Here is an 18622-nt window from a genome sequence, read left to right as displayed (position 1 = left end):
AATAATGCAATAAAGACATCTGGTGGAACAAATGAACAACTGGTCGCTATGATGGGCACTGACCACCAGGGGTCATGCACAGAACATGGCAAGTGTCAGTAGAAGGTGTCAAAGTGCAGAACATAGCGGGCGTTGGCCGAGGCAGGATGGTGGAGCAGGTGAGCGGGAGCACCAGACCAAGGCAGGGCACCAGTCACTGACATCGGGGTAAGCTTTTGGTGGTTACTGAAAATTCTTTGCTCTACCGTGCCCCAGTCCCGCCTAGCGCTTGCACCGATCACTTGGTGCCATCAGTGGGTAAGAGCAATGGCTGCTGCCCCTATTGCCCCTGAGGGTTCTCCACCTCCCCCTACTCCTGAGGGGTGATCGGGGCAGCAGCCACTGCTTGCACCTGCCGACAGTGCTGGCCCAGCTCGCACTCACTACTGGTGCCAGCCCCAATCGCTCTGCCATCAGCGGTGTGAGCAATGCATGGGAGCAGCGATGGCAGGATTGGGGCTGCCAGTAGACAGGGGACCGGGGGCTGTGGCAGGCGGGGCTGAGCAGGTGCTTGGAGGATGGGCTAAGACCCACCCCTGTGCCTACACAGCCTCCTGGCCCACAATTTCTTTCAAGGTGCATGAATTCGTGCACTGGGCCCCTAATAAAAAAATAATGCAAACAAACAAACAATTACCCACTAGGTTTTGTTTGGCTGAGGCAAGCCTGTGAGCAATCAGTACAGGACAACACTGTGAGGACTGTGTCTAACTCAGGCCACTGTCTGCAGGGACCACTAAAGTTATTAAGAGACACGCACAGGACAGCAGCTTGCACACAGGCAGGAAAGGTGGGGACAGCAAGGCATCCTGAGCTCCTGCCATATGTAGGCTGTCACAGGTCCAAGTAATAGGACAAGCCAGCCACCCAAGGCCCCTCCACTCCTGCAGCCACAGGTGCAGTCCTGACCCAGTGATCTCCTGCTGCAGGTGTCCTTTGCTGGGAAAGCAACATTAAAATGCATTTCGCCTCTCACTAATGCCAAGATTAAAAATAAATTTCAAGTTTCCTTAATGACAATAAAAACTTTAAGACATATTTGTTACAGGCAATTTGCTAAAAACTTTTATTTCACAGACAAACTAGCAGCTAGATCAGAAGATAAGCTTTAGACACACAGCTGTGTTAACTGAGCATTCCAGTGCTAAATCCACACCAGTTTAAATATATAGCACCCATTTCCCTGACAAGTGAGTGCCTTTCACTTTAAGATGAACAGGCACAGATGGGAGTCTGCGTTCAGGCTGCAGGCTGAGCTAACGGGAAGCAGCACACACCACCCTGTTGCTTCTCTGAGATCCCTCCTTCCTTTGTCTTAACATAATTTTTTCAAACAAACAGAGTTTAAACAGCCTTCGTGTGGGCTTTCCCAAGGTTCACATGTATTTCCTATGAAACAATTATTCACTGTTTAGAAATTCTGAGCAGCTGAAAACTCACGATAGACTACATGCCAAGTGGGCTTTCTAAGGAGATGTGCGTCAGCAACTACTACCACCAGTGTGCCATCTGAATGTGACTTCAGACTAGACTCACTGTAACATCACCACAGCAGAAATGTTAAACACTCAGAGTTGGCCCTTGTCGGTTTGGCTCAGAGAATGCAGTCATGGGTCCCATTCCGGTCAAGGGCACATACCTTGGTTGCAGGGTCTTCCCTGGCCCAGGCCCTGATCAGGCACATGCAGGAGACAACCCATCGATGTATCTCTCTCACATCGATGCTTCTCTCTGTCTTTTCCTCTCTCTTCCATTTTCAGTGGAAAAATATACTCAGTGAGAATTAACATCAAAAAAAGCAAACCAAAACAAAAAATCCCTATGAATTCTATTTGACCTATTGACACAATGCAAATTTTAACACAAAAGTCAATTAAATCTAGTGATTATACTGAGAATATCACTGATAATAAAAGAAAAAACAAAATCACAGGCAAAAAAGACACTTTCTCTAGGTCACATGTGTCAAACACAAGGCCCGCGGGCCAAATCCAGCCCGCCAGGCCTTGCAATGTGGCCCGCACCGCGCTGTCATCACTGCACTACGCTGTCAGTTTATGACATTGTCAGTTTATGACTGTTCAGTAAACCATTCGGCCCGCGATTTAGGCTGGATTTTAGATTTTGGCCCCTTCTCTGATTGAGTTCGACACCCCTACTCTAGGTACCGCCTCAGTATTTCTTCTAAAATACTATAAAATGTGTATACAGAAACATAAACAGGAAACATAGCTCTGTGTTTGCCTTCACTGAAGTGACTGCATAATCATTCTGTCCCCAAGGACTGAAGCCATGGCTGCCACCCCGAGAGCACAGAGCCTGTTACCATAGTTCTTCCTGGCGCTGAGACAGCGGCAGAGTCCAAGCATCTCCAGGACATACACTGTCTACATTGCAGTGACTGACGGCTCACAAGTAATCTGGCTCATTCTATTCATTTTTAGTAGAAAAATCAAGCACATGTTGCAATAAAGTGATGTGTGATGCCTTAAGATGTGCTGTATTTACAAGAAAATTATAGGCAAATTATATCAACCACTCTTATCCCTAAAACACTACCTTTAAAGGTCTAAGTTTTGACAATGGAACAAAAGAGACAACTCCCAAAGTGGCCCATCTGCCCACCTTAACTGTAAAGCTTAACTCCTTAAAATCTGCCCTCTAAAATACCACATGACCTCACTCATTTATGGATAATAAAGAACATTATAAACTGATGAACCAAAAGATAGATATAGAGACAGTAAAGCAACAAGCAGACTGTCAAATCACAGCGGGGAGGAAAAGGAGATCTGGGGGAGATAATAGATCAACCGAAGGACTTGTATACATGCATATAAGTACAACCAATGGACACAAAACTCTGGGGAGGGAGGGTATGTATAGGAGGGGGGAACCAATGTTAAAATATGTACACAGATAATATTTAATTTAAAAAAAAAAAAGGAAAAAAAATCTGCCCTCTAAAAGGGAGTTTCTACCATACAATGACAATTTCACTGGAATAGGAGAGGAGAAATCTCAGTCTATAAACTGGAAGGCTTTTGAGAGGCAGTGACCTGAGCATGAATCTAGGCGACTCGGTCAAGAAAGGTGAGACAGGAGAAGGAAGGTGTATCTGATAGACCAGCGTGGGAGCAAGGAGAGAGGCAGAGCAGCACCTGTGATCAGGAGGGTGCAATAAGGACGCATGGCCATGGCAAAGCATTCTGTGGCTAGAAATGAAGTTAGAGAGTTCCCAAATGCCAGTCAGGAAGCCTCTCCACATGTCTGTCAGTCAGGCAAAACATGATAAAGACAGTGAGTATTCACGTGTCATGGTGCCTGCACGTGTGTCATGGAGTCACTCAGGGAGGGTGCCTCAGCCTCAAGGCCAGGCCAGCACTCCAGCAGGACATTAGGTAAGGATGACAATGGCCTAAGCCACACTGACTACTGGGCATGTGGAATATGGTAAGAGTGACCAAGGAAGTGGGTTTGTGCTCCAATTTTAACTAAAGCGGAATGGCCATGTTCCCAGGAGCTCCCTATACCAGCCCCGGCATGACTGGGGCTGGGGAGAGATTCATTAGTCCTGGATGTGCAGGATCTGAAGACAGCCGAGTAGCAGCTGAGAGGAGACTCCTCCTCAGCCCCAAGGGGGTGGAAGCCACAGGTGAAAGTCACTCAGAGAAGGAAACACTGAGAGACAGAGGCCTGCGGAGGAGCTGCCAAGGGTAGAGGAGAACGCATGAGAATGGGGGCTGTGGGGGTGACAGGTGCGAGGGGTCAGGAGAGGGAGGGCAGGAGGGCCAATGTCGTGGAGTGTGGGGATCACAGAGGAATGGCTGGGTGCTGGCACTATTGGCAGCTTATGGGGCATCTCTACAAGTGAGGTGTTCAGGTGAGAAAAGGAAGACAGAGCAGTGTGAACAGGGACAGACAGTCTCCCTTTCCCCTTTCTGACCAGAAAGTAGGCTACTGTCCCCAAGGTCTGGATCTCCCTTTCTTTTACTTAGACACGTATCTTGGAAATTGTTATATATATATATATATATATATATATATATATATATATATATATATATATATATATATAAACATATTCTTAAATTTCTTAATCCTAACCTGAGGATACTTTTCCCACTGATTATTAGAGCATGGAAGGAAGGGGGCGAGAAACTGATGAGAGAGAGACACATCGATTGGTTGCCTCCCATATGTGCCCTGACCAGGGCCCAGGATTAAGCCTGCAACAGAGGTATGTGTCCTTGACTGGAATCGAACCTGAGACCCTTGAGTCCAAGGGCCAACACTCTAACCGCTGAGTCAAATCAGCAAAAGCCACTGGTTTATTTATTTATTTAGTATTTTTTTTTTTCTATAAGAGAGTGGAAGGGAGAAGAGGCAGAGAGAGAGAGAGAGAGAGAGAGAGAGAGAGAGAGAGAGAGAGAGATATTGACGTGAGAGACACATTGACTGGTTGCCTCCTGCATACACCCAACCATGGCAGGGGCTTGAGCACAAAACTCTTCAATGCACACTCCAAACTCTGAGTACACTGGCCCAGGCTGTTCCATGTCTTCAAACAGCCTAACAAAAATGTGAAACAGATTAAAACTGCAAATCCCAATCCTAGAAACGGGGGATGGGAGCGAACCTGAGACATTTGAGAGTTATCAGCCTGGGAATCTACTAATCCTACTTTAAACACTTTAAAAAATCTATTTTTATTGAGTTTTTAGAGAGGAAGGGAGAGGGGTAGAAAGACAGAAACATCAATGATGAGAGAGAATCATTGATCGATTGCCTCCTGCACACCCCATTGGGGATCAAGCCCACAACCCAGGCATGGGCCCTGACTGGGAACTGAACCTGGGACCTCCTGGTTCACAGGGTGATGCTCAATCACTGAGCCACGCTGGCCAGGCTAAACACCTTTTAAAAGAGTTGACCCTGGCCAGTGTGGCTCAGTTGATTGGAGTGTCATCCCAAAAACCAAGAGGTCTTAGGTTCGTTCCCAGTCAGGGCACACACCTAGGTTGCAGGTTTGGTCCCTGGTTGGGGTTCATATAAGAAGCAACTGGTTGATGTTTCTCTCTTTTTCTCTCTCTCTCTCTCTCTCTCTCTCTCTCTCTCTCTCTCCCCCCCCCCCACCCCCTCTCTTTAAAATCAATAAACATATCCTTGGGTGAAGATTTTTAAAAAGCGTTGAAAGTAGTTAAAATCTACAGCCATTAAAGTAAGCCTATTTTGCTCTTTCATGAGCTATGAAAACCTTCTAAATACAGCCTACTCTAGTTAGGCCATCCATAGGTTCCTGGAGCAGTTTCTTGGAGGAAACAGGTGTTGTACTTGTAAACCAGGGCTCCACATCAGCCCACTGGGCGGAGGCTCACTCTGGACCCAGAGCCAGTCACCCCTGGACTTTGCACCACAATAAAAGCAAGTGCGGCTCAGCACCTGCCCTCAGATCTCACAGCCAGCTCTAACACAATTAGCCCCGGGAGCTAATCACCTAATCGTGGACCACAGCCGCCCTGGCGTCAGACTCCCTCTGCAGTAACCAATGCCAGCCAGCAAAGACAGCACAGCACCTCATTAGCTGGCCGCATCAGTGTTTACATGGCAACTTCTGCAGCCAATGTCCCTGCACACTCCACTCTGAACACTTTCGTCGCCACCACAGCAGCTCTTGCCACAGCAGGCGAGCACTTACAAAGGTGACATGCATCACCTGACCCCAGCCCAGGACCCAGGCAGTGCAGTCCTCCAGCAGGCCACATGGAGCCTGTCCCTCACTTCCTAGATCTGCACATATGTCTGCACTTTATTTCATTAAATAATTTTCTGATAAGCTAAGAAACTGCTAAAACGTCCCTTAAAATAGAGGGGGAAATAGTTCAAGACTATTGTCACCATGATCTTAGCACAAGATAGCTACTTTAACTTGTATGTTTTGTTCTTCTCAAAAGTTGTATTTCAAAGTTTTGAAAACCAAAATCTCAGAGTAAACTGTCAAGTGCCAGAATAAACTGATAAAAAAAACAAAGTAAATAGATGAAAAAGCCAAAAAAGATGTCATATATAGGGTCTATAAGTGCAGGCAGGAGCCCAACTTTTAAAATGAGTGGCTAGGCCCCCCCAGTGTTTTCAGACACTCCTCTGTTCTGGGTGGTAATGACAGTCTCCCATTGCTCAGTGGCTGAGTGCCGTCCCCTGCACCAAGAGGTCCCTGGTTCCATTTCTAGGCAGGGCACAGGCCTGGGTGGCGGACTCCATCCCCAGTAGTGTGTGTAGGAGGCAGCCAACTGAAGTGATGTCTCTCTCATAGATGTTTCTCTCTCCCTTCCCTTCCTTTCTCTCTAGAATCAATAAAAAAAAAAAAAAAAAAAGATAAAAAACAACAACAACACAGCAACATATTAAAATGGGTGGCTAGGACCATACTTCCCTTTCACAAGAAAGAAAAATGACCGATTTCACCTGTTAACATATTCCAGGACACCTCAGAGCCTCATAGGACAAGAAAAGGACTCAAACAGCCCTAACTAGTTTAGAGGAAAACTGGCGTTCATTTTCCACGCAGTGCTCAGACAGCAGAATGCCCTGGGCCACATTCTACAGGGAAACAGCGAAGGGTCGCCCGGCTGAGGCCGAGCAGACAGGACGGGACTGCACCAAACACGTGCCTGACTCGGGGCACCATCATCCGCTGCTGCACCATGAGCGTGTGGCAGATGCAGGCCATCAGCGTGAAGGCCTCCTCGCTGGCCGAGTCCCTCCACACCAGGTTGAGCAGCGTGTTGGTCTGCTGCTTCGTATCCAGCTTTTTCAGACATTCCTCTGTTATGTATGGTAATGACAGTCTCCCGTCCACCTGAAACACACCCGGAAGTTACTCCACGTTAGTGATGCACCAGGAGAACTCATCTCTACATGACAGAAACAGAGGTAATATCGCTTTCATTCAAGTCAAAGTGCAAGGCAGGCTTTATCCAAAATTACCTAATCACAATGAACACACCAAGATCTCTGTCATGCATCCTTTAAAGGAATCTGAATGCCCATAGTGACATCTGTATTAGGGACCAATTTTGACCACCACAACAGCAGCACAGAAACTGTGACTATCTAGTTTTGCCTACTGATGTGACAGTATTTTCAGTATTATATTTAAAGAGAAATTCATTCGCTTGGCTGGTGTGGCACAGTAGTTGAGCATCGACCTATGAACCAGGAGGTTCTGGTTCAATTCCTGGTCATGGACTAGATTTCAAACTTGATCTCCAGTAAGGGAGAGATTGGCAGGAGGCAGCCAATTGATAATTCTCTCATCATTGATGTTTCTATCTATCCCTTTCCCTTCCTATCTCTGAAAATCAATTTAAAAAAACAGAAAAAGAATTCATTTAATATGTTTAGATTGCATTGTACTAAGCACACATCTGTAAAAATATATTGATAGAATTTCTATTTATTTAATATAATGAAATAAAATACATAAACCTATCCTTTTATATCTTGATTTCTCTAGAATATCTGATTTACTGATGCTAATGCTCTGCATAGTTACCAAAAATTGGGGTATTAACCAAAGATGTAGACATACTTCATATACATGTATATATATAAACCTATATAAAAGTAAGCGTATAAGGGGTGACCTCAAAAATAGACACATATTGTAACAGCTAAAAGCTCAATTGATGTTTCTTTATTTTCGTATTTAACCCACTGGAATGAATAATTTAAACTGTACGTGCATTTTTTGGGACATGACACCCTGTATATATAAAAGATTAGGCATCGTTAACTGTACTGTTAGGAAGCGTAGATGGATATACTAGTAATTTATAATAACCTACCTAAAACACTATTTTAGAGATAAAAGTAATACATTCTACCTGACTCTTTGAGTAAGATGCACCTAATAAACATGCTAGAACAAGAGTGCTGTGTCAGTGCTACTGTTCTGTGTGCGCGTTCTTCAAGCACATTCCCACAGATGAGTCACATCGCACACTGAGCTTGCGAGTGTCAGCCGTGTCGCACGAGCTGCAAGCCTGCTGCTTTGTCTGTGCGCAGTGAGGAAGGGCTCCCCAGCAACACAGCCTCTTCCTCTTCCTCTTGGGGACACAAAGTAAATAAAACGATGAGAGCTTCATGGATTCTCCAGAAGGTCATTAAGTATTAAAAACTGTTTTCTAAAAACAGGCCTCATAGCGGGCAGGGCTCTGTGCTCGTAGGCTTTATATCTTTTTCTGTCTAGGCTTCACATACACACCCTCCGGGACTACTTCTACCCTAAGAGCAGATGGGCGAATGAAAGACGACTTTACAGCCCGCAGCCCCGCAATGCTCACCGGCGTACTCCTCCGCTGCTCGCCCTCCGCACCCTCCTCTTCAGAGTCGCTGCCAGAGTCCTGGCAGCTGGCACTGGCAGGTGCGACGGGTAGCTGCGCAAGGAAGGCCTGCAGCACTCGCAGGTACCCCAGCAGGCCCTCCTCAGAGAGGGCCCCTTTGTGAGACAGACAGGGAGAACAGCGAATTAGAGCTGGTCCGAACCACACCAGGAAACGGCTATCAATCACCTTTCTTTCGCTCAGAGAGGCATGGCTAACCAGAACCTGCTGAAATACTAACATCCACGTGCAGATGCTGGTATTAAAACGTATTGGAGGAAGATGCTATAATCCAGAACATTGTAAGTTTAGCACATGGGGAGCTTCCCCACGTGACACCAACGATCCTGGTAACCATGTGCCTTCTAAGCCTGGAACCTGCTGTGAGCGCTGTGCCGGCACTTCCCCCGGCACTGTCCAGGGCAGTCCTGTGCCCGTGCCTTGAGCCGCCCCCTTCTGGCCCACCATCCAGTACTGCCCCCGGAGCGCACAGGTAAAACGGAGCCGCGCTTCATACCCAGGTAATTTTCACCGATGGTCAAGACAAAGTAGAAGAGCCAGGGTGCGTGCCCGTGAGCCCTGGCGCCACCACTCTCCGCCGACAGCAGTGCGTCCAGGAAGGGCTCGAAGGGGAAGGCGGCCTGCGTGTCGGCCAGCGCGGGAATGATGAAGTGAAAGATCTGCTCTGTGAAAGGGGCTGCCAAACACTCCTCGGTGAAGGCCGAGAACACTTGCTGCCTACAAAGGGAAAATGCCCATTTTAATAAAATCGCAGCACACCGCTCATAAAACCCAGGGTTACACTAACCGAGGGTTAATGCCAAACCAGCCTGCCACATTCCTCACAGCTAAGCATTCTATAATAGGTCAACCGACCACCTGGGGACTCCACGCTGTGTCTCTCTGCTCAGGAAACGCTGTCACAACTTTGCATCTCTGGCAGCTTCCAGAAAGCGGGAACATAACCCCGTCTTCAGAATGGTCAATTCATATTAGGGTCCAGGCCACACAGAAGCAGCACATTGTTCTTTCAACGGAGTCACATTAGTAAAGTAAAAATCTGACCTTCAAGTCTGTTATTCAAGATAGCACCCTGTGTCCAAGTTACTTGTTAGACACAGACCTTGTGAAATCACGAAATAAAAACGATCCCGTTCTTACCTGGCGCCCTCTGGACAGGAGTTGTAAGTAAAGTGCAACGGTTTTAGGACATTCTCTAACAAAACTTTTGCTATAGGAACTCGAGATAAATCAGAATACTCAATACTTGATGGAAGCTTGCTGTTAATTAACAAATAGAGAGATCTATAATACCCTAAAAAAAAAAAAAAAAAAAGAACACATATTTAAAATGTGGTACCTATTCCTATATGAGGAAAATAACATGTCAGTTTTTAAATGTTTTTTATAAAACTCTTATTAGTCCAAATTTTAGTGAATTCTTCAACATTTTATTACGGGAAACGTTATAAACAAGTACGCAAATCCCTGAAAGGATATAATCTCCATGCGTTGTTGATCATCCAGCGTCAATGATGGTCAACCAGCCATCACCTAGCCTTCACCTTTTAGAAGCAAAAGTCCATGTGCTGCCAAAGATGAGGACTTTATTTTTCTTAAAAATACCACAATCACTGCTAAAATAAATTAACAGGAATTCCTTAATATCATAAATATCTAGCCAATATTCATAAATTTTATTTAACTAGTTTGCTTGAATCAGGATCCAAGTAAAACCCATATACTGAGATTTAAAAAACTTGTTTCTTACGCATCCTCCAAGTAATTATTTTTGTGGTTTTAAAAAATATATATTTATTTTATTGAGTCTTAAAGATGTCCCACTTTACTCTTTACCCATCTTCTACCCCATTGTCGGTGTCCATGGGCTATGACCAATTTGTACTTCCAAATCCCTTCACCTCCTTCACCCACCTCTCCAACCCTTCAATTTGGCCACTGTCAAAATGTCCACTGTTTCGGAGTCTGTTTCTTTCTGCTTCTCTGTATATAATATATTCTTCTTCCTTTTCCTTCTCCTTCTCCAAAATACCCTTCAACATTTCATGTAATATTGGTTTGATGGTAATGACTAGTTTAGCTTTCTCTTGTCTGTGAAGCTCTTTATCTGACTTTCAATTTTAAATGACAGCTTTGCTGAGTAAAGTAAACTTAGTTGTAAGTCCTTGCCTTTTCATCACTTTGAATATTTCTTGCTACTCCCTTTTGGCCTGCAAAGTTTCTGTTGAGAAATCAGCTGATAGTCGTATGGTACTTCCTTGTAGATAATTAACTGCTGTTCTCTTGCTGCTTTTAAGATTCTCTCTTTGTCTTTAGCCCTTGGCATTTTATTTTTATTTTTTTAAAAATATATATTTTATTGCTTTGTTTACAGAGGGGAAGGGAGAACATCGATTAGCTGCCTCCTGCACCCCCCCCCCCCACTAGGGATATGCCCACAACCAAGGTACATGCCCTTGACTAGAATCAAACCTGGGACCCTTCAGTCTTCAGGCTGGTGCTCTATCCACTGAGCAAAACCAGTTGCGCAACCCTTAGCATTTTTTTTTAATGTATTTTATTGATTTTTCACAGAGAGGAAGAGAGAGGGATAGAGAGTTAGAAACATCGATGAGAGAGAAACATCGATCAGCCGCCTCCTGCATACCCCCCACTGGGGATGTGCCCGCAACCAAGGTACATGCCCTTGACGGGAATCGAACCCGGGACCTTTCAGTCCATGGGCCGATGCTCTATCCATTGAGCCAAAACGGTTTTGGCAACCCTTGGCATTTTAATTATGACGTGTCTTGGTGTGGGCCTCTTTGGATTCCTTTTGTTTGGCGTTGTGTGTGCTTCCTGTACTTGTAAGTCTATTTCTTTCACCAGGTGGGGGAAGTTTTCTGTCATTATTTTTTTCAAATAGGTTTTCAATATATTGCTCTCCCTCTTCTCCTTCAGGCACCCCCATAAGGCACTCCTTACACCATCTTCATATTTTTTTATTCTTTTTTCCTGATTTTTTTCCTATTTATTTATTTATTAAATAAATCTTTATTGCTCAGATTATAATTGTTCTCTTTCCACCCCCCCATAGCTCCCTTCCACCCAGTTCCCACCGCACCCTCTGTCCTTACCTCCCTGCCCCCCCCCCCCCGCCATTGTCCTCATCCATAGGTGTACGATTTTAATCCAGTCTCTTTCTGCACCCCCACACCCCTTTCCCCCTGATAATTATCAATCCACTCCCTTTCTTTGCCCCTGATTCTATTATATTCACCAGTTTATTCTGTTCCTCAGATTTTTAATTCACTTGATCTTCTTCCTCTTCTTAAATAATACCTTTCAGCATTTCATAATACTGGTTTGGTGGTGATGAACTCCTTTAACTTTTTCTTATCTGTGAAGCTCTTTATCTGCCCTTCAATTCTGAATGATAACTTTGCTGGATACAGTAATCTTGGTTGTATGTTCATCACTTTGAATATTTATTGCCACTTCCTTCTGGCCTACATAGTTTCTGTTGAGAAATCTGCTGATAGTCGTATGGTACTTCCTTGTAGATAATGAACTGCTGTTCTCTTGCTGCTTATAAGATCCTTTTTGTCTTTTGCCCTTGGCATTTTAATTATGATGTGTCTTGGTTGTGGTCCTCTTTGGATTCCTCTTGTTTGGATTCTTATGCTTCCTGTACTTGTAAGTCTATTTCTTTTACCAGATGGGGAAAGTTTTCTGATATTATTTCCTCAATGAGATCTGGAATCAGCCTTTTCTCCAGGGACTTACATTCCTTTGGGAGAAAACTGTTTCTTTATGGATTACAAAATGGGCACTGAGGAATCTGTTTAAAAGGTAACTCCATGTGAATAGAAGCAACGACTTTCACAACCTCTCTAAGCCTTTGTGGGATTTCTGGAAGTATTACCCAAATCATCTTATCTTTTAGAAATAGGTGCCTCTTTCCTATACACTTGTGGGGTGCAGTCTGTGAACACTCATTACTGCACAGACACACTTGGTGGTGCCATGGGAAACAGCCACTGCTTGCTTTGCCTCTGAAAACAGTCAGACCCAGATGTGTACTCAAGTCATGAACACCAAGCAATGACCACTCAAGTGCTCTGTTGTCAGACTCCCAGTTAACCACCCTCACAGACAGTGGTGACCAGTGAAACACGACAAGGGAGCTTTGAGAGATCTTTTGCTATAAAACTAAGAAAATATAAACACAGTAAGAATTAAATACATTTATATGTCAGGTCACATTTGTGAACGTCAAAACATGAACATGCACGTGAACACAGCAGATTCCCTGGAGTGCGACCAGTGTCAGGTTCTACTGTGGCAATTAAAAAGCATCATGTGCAGTCACAGCACACAGGCATGGTAACAGTATGAACTATAACAAACTATAACAAACAGACTGCTAATGTTTCATAGACTGTCAGGAAGGAATTTACCAAAACAGCTGCAGAAAGGCTATGGCACAAAGATGCTAGAAGCAGCAGCTTCAGTGCACGATTTTGAAGCATTTCCCACTTTTAGACACATTTCAAACTAATGCGTATTTTAGTTTTCACTATACTTTTAGAAAACAAGAAAAGTAAAAATTCTAATTGAATGCTTAGCCTTAAATCAATATACTTGATACACCTATAAAAACAATGGACCATTTCTGATTATAGCACTAACTTGTTTTTTAAAAGATCAAATTCCATCAATTTTAATTTACTTTTTAACCAATTCCCTAATCTTATAGCAAACTAAGAAGGTTTTCTAAAAAAAAAAAAAAAAAAAAAAAAAAAAAAAAAAAGCACCTAAGCCGAACAGTAAGGTTGAGGTATATAAGATTTTAAATTAACTTTCACAGTTTTAACATGAGGATTAAATTAGCTAGATTTAATCTAGATTAGTCCATCACTTCAAGAAAACAAAAGCAATCTTACTTATGCTTTATCAGCAAGTACTGCTTTCCAGAACTTAAGTGCATATTTCTAATGCTAACTAACACTCTGGAGTCCAAGTCCTGAAGTATGACTTTCCACCTGTGGAAACACTGGGCATCAGATTTTTCAATTGTTTTACTTAATACTGTTTAATTCATCATAAAACTTGTAAAATCATATGCATTTGACAGTCTTTCTCCAGACGATGTCACTGATGTGTCCCAGTGCCATCCTCTTCAGAGTGTCAGTGCGCAAAGCTGTCCCAGCAGGCTGGGAAGAAAACCAAAGACACCACGTGTCTTCCTCTCCTCTGTGAACTAAGGCGGTGCCTCAAAACCGCGGCTCAGTGGGACAGGTCCCACTGGCAGACCTGCCCGTCCCAGTGCTGCACGGCCATGGTAGGGCTGGCCACTGCACCGCAGACAGGCTGTGACCAGCATGCCCAGGAGGACAGCTGGCAGCAGAAGCACATTAACTCGTTTCATTTACAAGCGATGGGAAAACGCAAGGGAAGAGAATGAATACATTTCCAAATGCTAGGTTGGGTGGAGACAAGGGCAGATGTCGGGATGTGCGACCATGAGCACATGCTCCCTAAACTGTGCATGCTGCTCTGGGCCATGTCCCAGGCGGTGTTCAAAGCAAGTGTGCTCCCCACACTCTAGGACAGTCAGCTGAGCCCATCACGGACTCACCAGCACTTACCATTCTGAATCATGTAGTGCAAAACTTGCTCAATTACGGACACCACATAGCTAGCATCTTGTAAAACAGGTAAGTAAGTCTTCTCAGATGAAAACACCTCAAGCATTCTCATTGGAAGCGCAACATTCAAATTGTCATCATTACAGTTTTGCAATAATCTGTAAAAAGGAAGAAAGGGATTCACATACTTACTGGATGGCACACGTCGCAGTTTCCTCGCTCACTGCCGTTCACTAAGGTCAGTGCTTGAGCCACTCTGCTCTCCTGTAATGTCTTTGGAAGGGGCCGACTCAGACAGCCAGGAAAATAAGCAAATTTTCTGTCATTCAGACTTTTTTGGGTCCTTATTACGTGCCAAATATATAGCATGTGGGCACTGGGCTTATAGAGATGAAAAGTGCGCAACCACCAAGAAATAGGCAGGAAAGAGCGTGGACCACAAACGCAGTGTGGTCCACGGACTGCAGCTAGTGCAACACAGAGAGGGCCTCTTCTCTTTAAAGGTGCCTGTCACCTCCTTCAAAGACGTCAAGACTTTCCATCCTTGCAATATCCCCTCTGCAGAACAGTTAACATATATTTCTGGCCCTAAGTTATCTATTATTTTGATTAAAGAGAATTACATGAAAATTATAGGCAGAAGGGAAGGCTTAGCTGTTACATAATTCCCCCAAAGTTACTTGTGACATTTACCCTTTGCTCTAACTCCCATCCCAAACATCTTTGCCCGTAGACAGAGATTAGTGTGCATTTTCTACTATTTTATAGAAGAGACTGTACAGTGGATGTCTAGGTTCTTTTTGAGATTCATTTGATGTGTCAAAAACTTTGACCACCTTCTGGTGAGTGCCCACTGCACAGATCACCACCTGTGGCACCTGCTCACGTGCTGGCGGGCACCGGGGCCATCCAGCCTCTTGCTGCTGTACATGAAGCTGCTGTGGACATACAAGGACAAACCTCCCCAAGTGTGATTCCAGGGCTCTGCAGTATTCACCAATCCTCCCTTTTCCTCCTCAACACCTCTCATTAGTTAGCATTCACCTTGTCTGTACAAAGACACTCCTGTTTTACTTACTGATGTTGCTCAGTCTCCACCATGAGCTCCAGCACCAGGAGAACATCGCCCTCCTCTGCCTGTCAAGCCCTGCGCTGTGGACTGGGCCCAGCACGCAACAGGGACCATGAAGTTCTGTAATAAGTAAGACACTTGAAGCCAACCCAAGGGTTGTGCCTAATGGAGGCCCACTTAAGAAGAGATGCAAGTCACTAGCTTCTAAAAAATTACCCTTACTTTCTTTTTAAAAAAATATATTTTTACTAGAGGCCCAGTGCACAAAATTCGTGTGCTGGGGTGGTGGTGGGGTAAGGGTGTCCCTCAGCCCAACCTGCACCCTCTCCAATCTGGGACCCCTCAGGGGATGTTCGACTGCCTAAACAGGCAGTCAGACATCCCTTTCACAATCCAGGGATTGCTGGCTCCCAACTGCTCACCTGCCTGCCTGATTGCCCCTAACCACTTCTGCCTGCCAGCCTAATAACCCCCTAACCACTCCCTTGCCAGCCTGATTGATGTCTAACTGTTCCCCTGCTGGCCTAATAGTCTCTAACTGCCCTCCCCTGACGGCCTGGTCACCCCCAAATGCCCTCCCCTGCATATTTCCTCTTTATTAGATAGGGTTTTTTCTTTTGACATATTGGACAGTGTACCTGCCATGGTCTTGACAAACCAGTAAAAATGTAAACCCAAACTAAAAATGTCATAAAATAAACTCAAACAGGAATTTCATGAGAACTTGGAAAAGTGGTATCATGTGGTTGTTTCTTACTTTTTTTCCTTCTCTTTCCTTTTCTTGATGTTTAACCTTTTGTCCTTTCTTTTCTCCTTTTATTCCTTTTCTATCTCTAATCACTCTGCTGGAGCAAGGGAAATTCCAAGACTATATGTGTGTGTGTGTGTGTGTGGGGGGGGGGGATCACTCCATGGGGGCGCAGGCCCTTTGGAGGCTGACACCCCAGGCTGCCCCAGGGAAGGGATAGCTCTTGGGGGCTCAGCTGCCTCCCAGGCCTACACTCCCTGGCTGTGGATGGGAGCTAATCACGGGAGGGTGGGGAGGGTGGGGATAGGCGGTTGCAGGCGCCTCCCAGGCCCATAGCCCAGGTGGAGGCTAGAAGCAGATTGCACATGGGGGTGTGGGGGGTAGGAGACAGGGAGGGATGGGGGGAAGGGCGCAGCCATCTTCCAGGCCTATGGCCCAGGTTGCAGCTGGGTGCTGATCACGCCAGGGGTTCATGGCTGATCTCATGGGGATGGGGGTGGGGGTGAGTGGGTTCGCTGCCTCCCAGGCCACTGCATGGGTCCTGGCTGGGAGCTGATCGCGGCTGGGGTGTGTGGCCGCTTCTGAGGCCACTGCCTAGGTCAAAGCTGGGAGCTGATGGCGCCGGAGGTGCAAAGGCGCCTCCCAGGCCAACAGCTGGGGCCTCATGCTGCCTGCTCTCAGTGGCAGCCCTCCCTGGGCCTGAGAGGACCGGGCGCTGCCATCTTGTGTCTATGGGCGCTGCCATTTTTGTCATGGAGTGATGGTTAATTTGCATATTACTCTTTTATTAGATAGGATTGATTTCAGAGAGGAAGGGAGAGGGAGAGAGAAACATCAGTGATGAGAGAGAATCACCAATTGGCCGTCTCCCCATGTCCCCACCAGGGATCAAGCCCACAGACCGGACATACACTTTGACTGGAATCAAACTGTGACCTCCTGGTTCACAAGTCAACACTGAGCCACACCTGTTGGGTAAATTATCTTTACTTTCAAAATCAATTTGTAGGTAGCAGGTGTTTACACTGTCAGTGTTCAATAGAGCACACCCAGACAGTGTATACTCGATGAGCTGTGCTGGATGGCAGCAACAACCCTGTCCTGAGAGGTGCAGAGATGGATGCTACCTCCCATGGCAACACCTGCAACAGGCAATGTTCAAGGAGAGGAAAAGGGCACTTGAGGACTGAGGTGACCAGAGACCACTGCCTTAGAGGGTTAGCCACCAGTCCCACCAGCCAGCAGAGAACTAACTATTGGATCTGAAGGACTCGTCTTATCCAAAACCCCTCAGTTTATGAGCAAGGAGAATGAGACCCAGTGACACCATCAGCCTGGCTCCCCAACACTGCACCACCCCACGTCCCACTTATCCTAAAGTTACAAGGCGTCTGCTTCCATGCTATCCATTCCTTCATTATCTTACATACGTCCTCTTTCAACACAAAACTCTACTTTTCTAGCTCTTACAAAGTTAGCCTAATCTCCTGCAGGTGGGGAGACCTTCAGAGCAGAAGCAAGCCACACCTTTTCTCTGGAACTTCCAGAGCACCGAAATCCAATGTCCGCGCGGCCGGTGAAACTGCTGGCTGTTAATATTATGCACCTGGAATAAACGGCTAACGCAGTGCCTTCTGATTTCCTCTTATTAAAGCTTCATGGTTCCGTACAGGAAACAGTCCCCGCCCAGGCTTCCCTGGGAAGGAAAAGTTGAGCCTAGGACACTGTGGCCACAGAGAGCAGAGACTCTCTCAAAACACGCCTGGGGCGTGTTGAGGGACACAGGCACTCCTCACTGGGCTCCCTCTACCTCACGTGACCATCACAAGGAATAGCTGACTATCACACACGGTTTTTAAAGTATAGGAGGCCTTACTGAGACTAAAGGCGAGAGTCACAAATAATGCCAACCAACACTCCCTGATGGAACTGAGGAAAAAATACCGGCATTTTATCAACCACGAACGTTAACCACGGTTCAGATACAGAGCATCACCAAATGCCAAACCCACGGGGTGAATGGTGGTGCTGACGTGAGGCCAATCCCTACCCGGGGCTCCACTGGACAGGAGCTGCTTCTCCCTCCGCAGCCGCATCGATCCCGGGAGTCTCTCCAGGTGTCTTCAATGTGGCCATTAGGACGCACACCACCTGCCATGACACCTGTTAACCCTTCACACTGAATACAGCATTGACTCTCACCAGGGCACCACCTGGCAGTGCCCCCACATCTACTGGGCACCTCAGAGACGACCAGCCTAGAAGTCATGGGACAGGCTGAGAGCCCGGCCCTGGACCAGGCTGCCACAGCAGGACCCAGGAGAGGGGCTGATGGAATGGCCTAGAACCACGGGAACAAACAGAACAGGTATTTTTGAGATAACTGAGGAAACATGGACTGTGTTATGGGACATCAGAGAATTACTATGAGTTACCACAGAGGTGAGAATAACATTATAGTTACAGGAAGAACGTGTTACTTTTAGGAGATACAGGTGAACTGGGTGAGGAACCATGCCATCTGCAATGTGCTTTCAAATGCTTTGGAAAAACACACACATATGCAAATGTGGTAAAATGTTAACCTGAAAATCTAGGAGAAGGATATAAAGATATTAGAGGCTGGGTACACGACAGTTTGCACTGGTGGAGGGAGGAGAGAGGGGGGGTCTCAGCCCAACCTTTCCTAATCCAGGACCCCCAAGGGGTCCTTAGCATTGTTGCAGAA

The 18622-nt window shown here is 45.8% G+C and overlaps 1 protein-coding gene across 3 annotated transcripts in view; it reads right to left on the bottom strand.

Moving 5' to 3' along the window:
* Positions 1-18622, bottom strand: part of UBE3C (ubiquitin protein ligase E3C) — a 108791-nt gene that overhangs the window by 66297 nt on the left and 23872 nt on the right. For all 3 annotated transcript variants that reach the window (XM_084897495.1, XM_084897493.1, XM_084897494.1), the window contains exons 6-10: positions 14075-14232; positions 9585-9738; positions 8941-9161; positions 8385-8539; positions 6711-6898 (exon numbers count right to left, since the gene is read on the bottom strand). In XM_084897495.1, coding sequence (XP_084753621.1) covers positions 6711-6898; positions 8385-8539; positions 8941-9161; positions 9585-9738; positions 14075-14232 — 876 coding nt within the window. The remainder of the gene's footprint in view (positions 1-6710; positions 6899-8384; positions 8540-8940; positions 9162-9584; positions 9739-14074; positions 14233-18622) is intronic.

The sequence above is a fragment of the Pipistrellus hanaki genome (genome assembly GCF_964339955.1).
Source record: "Pipistrellus hanaki genome assembly, chromosome: 10".
NCBI classification, from domain to species: Eukaryota; Metazoa; Chordata; class Mammalia; order Chiroptera; family Vespertilionidae; genus Pipistrellus; species Pipistrellus hanaki.
The sequence above is the reverse complement of the archived record's forward strand: the minus strand, read 5'-3'. Positions and strand labels throughout refer to the sequence as shown.